Source organism: Hippoglossus hippoglossus, chromosome 22, assembly GCF_009819705.1.
Source record: "Hippoglossus hippoglossus isolate fHipHip1 chromosome 22, fHipHip1.pri, whole genome shotgun sequence".
In the NCBI taxonomy this organism is placed as follows: domain Eukaryota; kingdom Metazoa; phylum Chordata; class Actinopteri; order Pleuronectiformes; family Pleuronectidae; genus Hippoglossus; species Hippoglossus hippoglossus.
The window spans coordinates 7877884-7889244 of record NC_047172.1 but is presented as its reverse complement, the minus strand read 5'-3'; the positions used below and the strand labels follow the sequence as shown (position 1 = coordinate 7889244).

Below are 11361 nucleotides of genomic sequence, written 5' to 3'. Positions count from 1 at the left end.
CTGTTCCCGGTACTGGGCAATCAAACTTGACCCGCTGGGTCGCTAATACAGAACGTAGCAGCAAATCACCTCAGACGTTTCCATTGTAACCGTGATCAGAAAGCTTTCTGTTTATTCCTGTAAAGTCCCCCAGTTCCCCATTAGAGCTGTTCCACTCAACCACATTTTATTAGTCCTGCATCATTGTGGTGAGTGTTTATGGGCAGAGCGTGAGGAGCTGCTTCAACAGGCTTCTATTCCCCACACTATACCTAATACTTGTGTAATTGTAAAGCTGAAAGATTGCTGGGTCAAACCAGTGCTCTCTATATATAACCGGGTGGCATTGTGTACTATTTTAAATATGTTACGTTTTAGGGATATAAAAATAAAGCTTCAGAGTGGAGTTTTAAGATTTTGTTGTTGCTAAGAGTCAGATTGTGATTCTTTGTGTGCGTGCTGAAGAGGAAGTAGCATGTGGCCTGTTCTCGCTTCTATATACGATACGTGCATCTGCATTCGTGGAGAGATTCTGTGCAAAGACATGAGCACCGCGCAGGAAGTAATACTGCTTTTTCTCAAACCGCTGCAGGCAAAGTGAGTGGGGGGGGGGGGGGGGGGGGGGGGGGGGGGGAATTCACAAAGGAAAATGAAAGCATACACAAAATGAAAAGGCTCTCGGAAACAATAGTTTAAACACGCTGGAGGAAAACCCCACGGTTCTAAACACTCACTTAATCTTGTACCATAAAAAAACTGTAGTTACGCTTCAGTCAAATATTGTCACACAGTTGGATAGCAAATTCAAATGTTTATTTACAGCCTCTGTAATTGTTACAGAGAAAAGTGGTCTAAATACAAAAAAAACAAGAGAAAGATGGCGGCTAATCTCCCTGAGCTTTACAAAAACAATGTGGGACCTGTGGGTGACGGACGAAGAGAGAGATGTTTTGTACACAGCCCTAATGCCACTCAAATGAGAAACTACGAAAAAGAGAACAGGGACATAGTACATCAGTCATGCTTGTACGACAGTTTTTCAGATTCACAGATCCACGTATTGACCGACAAGACTTTTCACAAACAGTTTGTTGCGATTCAAAAAGTGAAAAGAAAAAAATACCCCAACCCCACCACAGTTTTAATACAGGTGAATAAAATGAGAGCGAATGAGATTTCCCCACTAACAGGACCTAACTCTTTTAATACTGTGTCAGATACAGTCCGTATCCTTGTTTGTGAACTTCGTCCTACAGTCTGAATTTCCCCGTGAGCTGAACTTCACGTTAGACATACAGCTGTTTTAAAAAAAAAAAATTAAAAAAAAAAAAAACAGGAAGACCAGGAAAGAGAAAGTTTCTATTCAGATGTGTTCAGCTCAGAGCGATACTGAGAAGAAAAACTAACAACAAAAAAAGGCCTCAGGGGAACGAGTATTTACACCTCCTTCATCGGGGCTGTACATTTTCAATCTCCCCTCGTGGTTAGCGAGCGTTCGCCTTCGGGACAAGCTGCTTACGTCACATTTTCAGTGTTGGAATCTTTGCTTCGTCATTGACCTGCAGTTTGTCTCATGATTACAGGAGGCCAACGTCATTGCATGACTGTGTCCTAAATTAATTTATGACGCAAGTATTAATAACCGTTTTTCTCCCCCTCTTTAACTTTCACCTAATCCATTAAATATGATTAAATTTTGCCTTTTTATTGTAAATGCAGGCCAAACATTTTTATATTTAACTTAAACAAATCCTGTGATGGGGCAAAACAAAATAAAACCCAAGTAACATTTTTGCACAAAATACCCCACAAAGGCAAATCACCAAACTTCTCCTCAGAAACAAAACAAATCTATGGACAGCCGTGGCAATCACAATAATCATATCAATCCAGAAACCGAAACAGTGAGCTGTAGACAATAATCCCACACGGGTACCACAATTGGATCTGTATGCGAGTATAAAGTCTCTGGGGTCATGAAGCCGGCCATTTTGGAGTAAGGTACAGAGCGGTAGTGCCCCCCCCCACCCCCCCGCAGCATAAGACCTGTCCGTGAGGCACTGAGCTGCCGCTGTCACACGGGACATCCGTTCTGGGCCGAGACACACACAGTGGTAGGGAGGCATGGTAGGAAGTGGGTGTGTGTTAGAGAGAGGTGTGTGTGTGAGTTATTTTCAAGTCAGTTTGGGTGCGTTTGAGTCCAGGAGGATAAATTATTGTGAGAACGTGTGTGTGTGTGTGTGTGTTTGTGTTGATTTCTCTTGCAGGAGTGATGCTTTGGTGTCGAGGGCAGCGAGATGGCATCACGAGACACTGCACGTGCGTCCGCCAGGTATCAGTCTGCCGAGTGCTGAGGTGAAGTGTAACCAGTGTGTGACAGGGAGAGTGGACCAGAAAGAAACAGAACAGGAGAGCGTGGGTGCCTCAGCGCGGCCTCTAGTGCTGAGTATTCTGCGTGGCCTGTCCATTTTGGATGCTGCCATTATTGTGTTCCTCCCCCTCTTCATCGTCGTCCTCCTCCTCTTCATCCTCGGCACTGATGAGGAACTCCTCCGGCGGCCAGCGAAGCTCTCCGCTCTCGACCTCTCCCTCTGTCGGCTCAACCACGATGGACGGCAGGCGATCTTTGAGCTTGCAGCAGCGGTCGAAGTCTGAGGGGTCGGGGAATATCTGAAGGAGGGACAAGGGTGAAACGCCAGTTGAGAATCTTTCATTAACACAAACAGGGGCTTACCCAAAAAAATACACTGCACTGGGACGAGTTACATCAGAGGCCGTCTAGCGAGAACCTACAGTAAATGCCACATCATGTATAATCGAAATAGTCCGCGAGGCATCGTGCCAAGCAGCTTGTAGCTGCTTATAAACTCATTCAGTACCACGTCAGCCTCTACTCAGAAGATTATACAAGAGTGTAATCATAGCATTTCGAATCGGTAAGGTGAAACCAAACAAAAAAGGTGAAAGGTTTGCTGGGACATGATGTGTCTGAAAAGAATGTCCATCCAAATTACATGTTAAGGTTGAACACTTTATAGTCTTGTGAAAATGGTGTCAGAGAAAAACAAAACAGGTTTTGGAAAGAACACGGAGGCATGGGCGAATCCAGACTGCTCCGTGTGCTTATAGGAATGCAGGGTGCCACTCTCCAGTATTTGAATCGAAGCTGAAGGGCATGAGAGATATTCTGACAAGAGAGATTACATGCACTCCCTACTCTGGCAAGATCGGACATCTACCTCAGATTTTCTCTGTTCTCAGAAACCGGAGAAATGGCCCAGAGGGGGAGAAAAAAAAAATTGCCTGCCACTCCTGGTCCAAGAACAGCATTTTTTCCTCTGCTGTTGTTTGGATAAAGTGGACGAATATTTTTAGACCTGAATATTTCACTCCAAGACATTGGCGGAGGGAGTATGGGGGCCGGCAATGTCACCGTCTGGGCAAAGAGCCAAATGGAAAGAAAGCATTAGATGAGGCAGGAGAGAGACAGAGACAATAAAGAGATAAAGGGGATCCAGCTGTGAGGAAGATGAGATCGGAGGAGGAAGAAAAAAAATAAATAAACAAAAGACCATAAGCTTTAAATATCCCCTGAGAATTTGGGAATTTGTTGGGTTATGAAAGTACGTACGGGACGATCGCTTGCTTTTTAAATGAGCTGGTGTGTGATGATGTGTATGAACATGCCTGTGTTCTTGTCTAATGCCTGCATGTATCAACGCCTGCGCGGCCAAACCTCACTGTGCGTCAGCACCAAGGGGAGCTAGGCAGCGAGGAGTGACCTTGCCTTTGGACCCTCAGCTCGCACATGTCATAACTTGTTTCACTTCCAGTGGCAGGAAGCAACGAAACATCATCAGCCAGGCACAATGCCGGCTATTTCAGGATCTTCTGGGGTGTGTGTTCACGTTGGGAGGGGGGGGATGCACACTATACGCCTGAATCATGACAATGCTCTTTGAGATGATAAAAGAAAGTGTTTTTTTTAACTCATTCTTTTCCACTTGTAGGTCACATTCATATCCAATACTATAGGTGCAGCTGCAATTAAATGGTCACACAATTTGTGTCAAAGCCCCTGGCACCCGTCATGGAGAGAGTGACAGTGTAGTATCACTGCTTCCTACAGTGCATCTCTGAGCTATGGCTGGGACCTTAGGCAAAACAACTAAAATGGGGGAGTGGAGATGGAAGAGTGGAAGAGTGGCACGTTGGCACCCCGCATTTCTTCCGCTCCGCCCTCCTCTCATCCTCAGACAGACTCACAGCTGGGCTGTGAACTGGGAGAGGAAGCCAGCCTTTTCCTTTTGGGTCAGTCTACATCCTCTGAGTCAACGTCTGCATACAGCATGGCATCAGCGGGTCATTGTAACGGTTTGTACGATCGATGCAGCTTTCAGACAAATGATTGAATTGTATCTTCATCTTGTATGAATCGATTCATCCCTCAGCAGAAAACGATCTTTCCTGTCCTGGGGGTTGTAAAAGCCCCAGCAGGTGGCCCATTTACCTCAGAATTATTCAGCACCCATGACCATAAATGTGCCGTTACTTAAACCATTTTACGGCAAATGATGATGAAATTGATGAAGCTCTTTCACCCTGGGCACAAATGTGAAACTAAACTCAAGCAGCTGTGAGTTTAAGTGGTTTTGTTTCCAACAGGGCCGTGTTGAGCGGACAGTAAAAACAAAGCAGCAGGAAGCAACTTGTCAGGAGCACCTGATGGCTGCGTCTCTCATCCGTCTCAATCTGAAGGGGTTTACTTTTGTGACGGGCCACAGAAAATTACAGACAATTTCCACTACATTCATTTCCTCTGCATGTTTAAAATAATGAGCAACCATGACCGCCAAAGTTTTACAAAGTTAAAAATAGGATAACTGTAAACCGCTGTATAACCTAGTTATTTTCTGTCTTTTTATACACTTGAGCTTGTCCAGGGGTCTTGTAGATTTATACTATAGACCGTTTATAAAAGATGGATAATGCGTCTCCACTTCTTCCCACTATTCAAAAATGAAACCAAAGAAAATAAACACTGTCCCAACCAATAACATGGAGGCAGGATTTAGGACAGATACAGCATCCAGCCACCAGGCGACAATCAAGATGCTTTGGCTCCAGTTCAGGGGAGCAGTCATGTCATCCATCTTTATATACAGTGTTACGATATTTCCACAATCTGCAGAGGCAGCTCCAGTCCAGTTCTCCATAATGTATGGATGAAGACAGACAAAATGTCCATGATAAACATTTACATTTGTATAAAAATGTAAGGGTAGGGAATTTGGGCCAGAGGCAGCGTTTCACTATCATGTACGTGTGTGCGTACGTGCGCGTGAGTGTGTCCTATACCTGGAAGGAGAGTCTGTCCTTGCTGGGGCTGAGCCTCATGTCCTCCATGGGGGTGGTGTTGATCATCACCTCAGTCATATCTCCGCTGGGCACAAACACTGGGCTGCAGGGGTGGAAGAGGAAGAAGAGGAGGAGTTATGGGTACAGATACAATGAAGATGAAGATGAAGATGGACCATATTCAAGTGCCTAATTAAAACCTTCCAATTTGCATAATAGCAGTCCCCATTGGTTTTGTAGTAAATATACTAGGGGAGTCCATTTGTATCTGGGGACGCCAAACGACTCTTAACATCAAGATTATTAAAACGGGTCAGTGATCACATGTGACAAAAAAATGTTTAAATACCACCACACATACGACATTAAAGAATCCTACATGTACACAAGTTACTTTGGTTCCCTGCACTTGTGCTAGTTTTGTTAATAAAATTCCACACAACTTGACCACAAGACACGGAGCATTCATTCCACGCTCTGCCGTGCTAATGCACTGCAAAGCTGCACGGCTCATGATGCGGCTTGCGTAAGGTGACCGTTTCTAAATACAGGATGATGTGGTCTTGCACTAGCAAACAGAGAAACACAGTCATTGTGAGAGTGTGCTAGGGGCGAGCTGTGGTTTGCACTCTGTTCCATCGAAGCCCGGTCAAACTTTCTCATTTTAGATGAAAGTAACACGAGGCTGTTTATCCACGTTCCCTGCATTCACTTTCCACTCTCCAGCTTTGTTGCAGCGAAGATTTTCTTTTGAAACTGACGTGACGCGGGTCCCATGACAGACACGGACTTGAGACAAGATGCTGGGCGGCCTTCTCACGCTCTCTATTTAAAGCCCCGAGCCCTGTGGTCAGTGGCCGCAGGCTTGTGGTTTGTGTGGTCACTGGTTAAATGGGACAAAGAAAAGCGAACACAATAAGAAGCTCACTCTCATCCAACACATTATCTGATCCAGTGGACTTGTTTTTCGGGGGGGGGGGGGGGGGGGGGCTGTGGAAAGATGTGTGTGGGCTTTGACCTACAAAATAAAAATGTCACAGCGTAGCAGTAAAAAATTATTCCATGGTAGTGACTCAAACATTGTTTTTAGATAAGGAGCGATCATGTAAATTGAATCTCTTTTGCTTTGATGTCCATTAGACAAGAGCAGAAGAAGACAAACAGTAAAAGCTCAAAATACTCTTCATCAAGGAGCTTATGGGGAATTCCTCGGTAAAGCACAGCTCTGTCTTTCTGTTTCCATTTATGACTCAACTCAGTATTTCAAGAATACTTCATCCTTCATCTCCATGTTTATCGACACATGAATTATTGTATATTTTGGATATTTTTGCTGTGAGAAAACATGGAGTTCAACTTAAATTCTGGCAGATGTTGTTGGACACAAACTCGGAAAGAGACATTTCTCAGGAATTTAAAGTCTCATTAATAGCTAATCACGAAGGTTTTTTTCTGCTACGGCCTTTACTTAAAGCTAATGGTAGATTTGCTGTGTTACTGAAACCTTTAGGGTTTTCTAACTGTGCCAAACTAAATGTTTTTGTATTTAAACATTATGTAAATGTCACTTGTGTGGATTCGAGCGCAGATTCTGTAAATTAAAGTTCCAGATGAGCCCCGGGACTTTTTGACCTCCACATTGTAAATGTATAATCTTTTGAAAGTCTGTCAGTAAAGTTCATGATGTTTTCAGTTTAATATTTATGTGCACAACACAACCTAGCTTTATGTTCACACACAACTTTGTTTTTGTAGTCTTAGAGGCAGAATTAACAATGCCATCAATTATTAAAATCGCTAAATTCTCACACAAGGAGCTCTCACAAGGAAACAGTGACGTCATAGCTGGGTGTCAGGTGGATATAAAAAATGTGAAAAATGAAAAGCCTAATCACCATATATTAACCTTTACTGCACTTTAGTCAGTTCACACAGCCCACTCAGCCAAAACAATAGCTGGATATCCCAAAATATACATATAAAAAAAAAAAAGCGCAGCTTGAAGGATTCGCAAGGTTTAATATGGAAAAAAAATAATGTGAGTCAGGCATGCAAAACGCAGCAGAGGAGGGGACGGAGGGATGAGCCGTGACAGTGAAGACCTGTGCAGAAGGAGGGAGGGAGGGAAGGGAAATAAAGATAAACACTCGGGCCTTGCCAGTCATATTTCTGTTCGGGGATCGTATAAACATCCTGCTCGGCTAAGAATAACAGAACATCGGCCTAATAAAACATAAAGGGGCACAATGAGGAGGAAGTGGGGCTGCACAAGTAACGAGTCGACCTGGGAGGAAACAAACACACCGACTCCAGTCATATCTGTTACGGCTTCAAGTGTCGAGCTGGGCTGAGCGTGTCCCTCTCTCTCCCAAAGTGGAGCGACTCACAGAGATGGCATGTTAAGTGTTCTGCAAGTAACCAATCTGTAAAAGTAGGACACCGCTAGTTAACCAGCGTCTTTGGCACATTTGTTATAGTCTCACCGGAACGTGATGATTCCTAAGCTGCACATCTTACACTGCACTTAAAATGTCCGGACTGAAGACACACATCTTAGAGACAAATGTCCATCATTTGATATATAGGCTGGTGTGGCAACTGGCAGTGAACCCCCTCACCTGTTGGCCCAGTCAGCATAACGCATACCTGCATCAGTCCTGCCAGCGACCTAATGCCTCGTCCATCCAGAGGACAGATGGACGCCAGGTAAGAGGAGGAGACACTCAGGTATGCGTCCAAAACAGGCATTGGATGGATTACAAGTCGAGAGTGGAAACTGTCGATGGTTTAGGTCATCAATGACATGTTAACCAGCATGGCATTCGGAGAGATTACGCCCGTCAAGGCCCAACAGTCCTCTGATGAAACCACATGTAAATTCACCAGATCGGTTTTATTTGGATTTGCAGAAACACATCAGTTCCCTAAACATCTCTCAGCAACATCCATGAATTATGCTCTGAGAAATCAGTGCAAATGTAAAAAAAATAAATAAAAAGATTCATCCTAGATTTGCACAGAAATGTAATCATTAACCGATTTGTAAAAAGCAACTGGATTCACTGGTTCCAGCTTCGTCAATGTGGATATTTGGTGATTTATTTATCTTTCTCTAAAACAGATATACATTTTCATATCTTTCGGTTTTAGACTATTGGTTAAACAAAACTTTTATGGCGATGGAAAGAAATGGTAGATTTCATGAACATTTTGTATTCATCTTTGGGGAACTTTTTTTGGCAGATTATCAATCCAAAACTAATCTGTTTTTGCAGCAGCTCTGAACTCCAATTTATTTATACAATACTTTTAAAAGCTGCACCCGTGTGAAAGCGCCAAGTTAAAATTGGTGATGACCTTTAAAGTGCTTTTTCAAAAGAAATTCACCCTCTGGCAGGACAAAGAACCAGCAGGTCATGTAAATCTAAAAATAATAACAACTAGAGAATTTGTCTTCATGATCAAAAAATGTACTTAAAAACGATCATGATGATAATAATACTTAAAAAAGGCAGGAAATGTAATGTAATGTATTTGTATGTTGTTGAAAACATTACGTGCAAGTTTCACTGTTGATTCATGGGAATTGTGTTGAAACTTTTTTACATCCATTCCCATTAAAAGCTGTTGACATCATTTCAAACAGATTTTCCCCAACACTGAAGGTCACTGGGACGACAACAGAAAACTTCCTGGTTATCAGCTGTGTTCTGTACAGTCACTGGTGTTTGACCCAGTGACCAGGAGGAGCAGATAAACAGTTTGAGAAGTCATCTCCTCCTGTTTAACAACCGCTTCACCTCCTTATATAAAACCACCAGACTCCTTCTACGTCACACTACGATCTTATATAGGCGGCAGTCTCATACTAACAAGACACCTGTAGAACCATCTGCGTCACCTGTCAGTCAAAATATGTCTATTATACAATCTTCTTCACCTAAGATTGACACCAGCGTCTTCCACCTGTCTCCACAGGTTAAAGCTATACGGCCTGTGCTGTGCTGGAGGGGCCGACAGGAGCCCCGAGTGGCCCCCTGCACCACAGGAGGAATCTGCAGCTTGCGTTATCAACATTGTCCCCCCCCCCTGCTCTTACTACTACCACCATCATAAATCTCAGTCAAACAGGGGTGAAGCCGCTGACGTTTCACACCAGCACTGAGCTCTGGGTGGGTGGGGAGGGTGGGGGGACTGAGTATGACATGACACCCCCCCCCCCCAAGGAGTGAGTTGGAATGAATGGGTCGTATCCAGATTCTTTTGGAATGAGCTTGTCGCTGCAGACGTGGCTCAGTGTTTGCGTGCGTAGGAGTGAAAATTACCTTACATGTCCCAGCAACTTGCAGCAAGTTTCCTATATATGATGTTAAGAACAGTATGTAAGAGAGATCATTTATGTTGGGCGACTTCCAGCTGCTGCTGTGAGAGAACACGTCTTCCTCTTTCCACGGACAGAAAGCCACAGTGCAGACAATGGAATATTTTAATCAAACTCGCAGCTCCAATTGAAAACGTGCTCGGTAAGTTTCCGATCACGCCCTCGGAACGAGACTGAAGCAACAGATGCATCTTAATTTTCTCATTAAAATGAACATGACAAGAATGGAGATGGGTGGCCCCGTACTGTGAGTAAGAACAGGAGAGAGTTGGTTCCAGTAAAGAGGGTTGATTGTCAACTTCCTGCTAGAGATGGCTTGAAGCCTGCTGAGGTTTTGAACACAGCTTTGTCTAAAAAAATAACTCTCATATCCTCTACACAGACAGGAACACATCTGAAAGCACAAAGACACACTCAGTACTCGTGTGTCAACAACAGCAAGGAGTCAGACTGTCAGAGGGGATGATGATAAAATGACACGGGAGTAATAGATAGGAGCAGAGTGCATCCATCCTTCTCCGATTGCACTGCACCTGCAGCACTAAAGACCAAGGGCTGAAAGCAGAGTATCATTCCATTCACTTGTTTAAAAAAGGACACAGTAAAGTCAGTGTGTGTGTGTGTGTGTGTGTGTGTGTGTGTGTGTGTGTTTGTTTGTTTCACGGTTAAAAAGAAAAAGTGGAATAATCCCTCTCACCCCTGAGGCCCTGAGCTGTGTGACCACGGTGACCTTTCAGAATTGGTACAAACTGGAGCGTGAAAACAATTTGGTAAATATCTTAATGGAAATTAAAATTAAAAAAGGTGACACCCAGATCCCCCCCCCTTCCCTCATCTCCTCTCCCTCCTCTTGTTTTTTCAGATCCATGTGTGCTGTGACATTTCCAATTTCAGGGGCAACACCCCAGAGAAAACCTCATGAAGGGAAAGATGAGTGGGTGCAGCAAAACAAAAAGAGGAGGAAATCAACGAACACACACACACACACACACACACACACCACAACTATGTGCTGCATTGTTCTTATACCTGTCACATGCAGAGACAACACAGCTATTTGCGTGCGTCATGTATTCCACAGAGCAACAACGCACAGGGAACCAGTGCGCACACATGGGGGGGGGGGGGGGTTGACAAGTGAGAGTGGAAAAAGGAGGAAAAGATGCAGAACTCACCAGTAAATCTGCGGGGAGAATACAGACATGAATTCACACCTGCTGCCAATTACAGCCGTGGACTTCTCTCTACTTTCTTTCTTTCTTTCTTTCTTGTTCGTGTCGCTCGTCTTCTCCTCCGCTCCGACGCAAACAGACAGGAACCCGCGTGCGAACAAAAAACCACGCAGCGGCACTTCGGAAACAACAAACAACTGCTTTTTATTGCGCGTCTGATCCGCACCACAGTTGTGTTGAGTATTTATGCGGGAGAGGCGTGCACTCGTGGAGCCGAGAGGAGACACACCTCCTCCCTGAAATCCTCAATGGCAGCTCATTATCAGGCAGGAGCCAATCGGAGCGCAGGTGGCCCTCCACCACCTCCACCTCCTCCTCCTCCTCCTCCTCCTCCTCTTCAGGCTCGATGACGATAGCAGCGGCGGAGCCATCTCATTGGGAATGGACGAGGAGATGCAGCATGATGCTATT

General features: G+C 44.4%; 1 protein-coding gene across 1 annotated transcript; it reads right to left on the bottom strand.

Moving 5' to 3' along the window:
- Positions 1-770: 770 nt before the first annotated feature.
- Positions 771-11144, bottom strand: lbh (LBH regulator of WNT signaling pathway). The gene is made up of 3 exons (XM_034575370.1): positions 10894-11144; positions 5338-5440; positions 771-2649 (listed from the first exon to the last, which is right to left on the bottom strand). The coding sequence occupies exons 1-3, from the start codon at positions 10920-10922 to the stop codon at positions 2416-2418; spliced, it is 366 nt and encodes a 121-aa protein (XP_034431261.1). The 5' UTR covers positions 10923-11144; the 3' UTR covers positions 771-2415.
- Between the last annotated feature and the right edge of the window lie 217 nt (positions 11145-11361).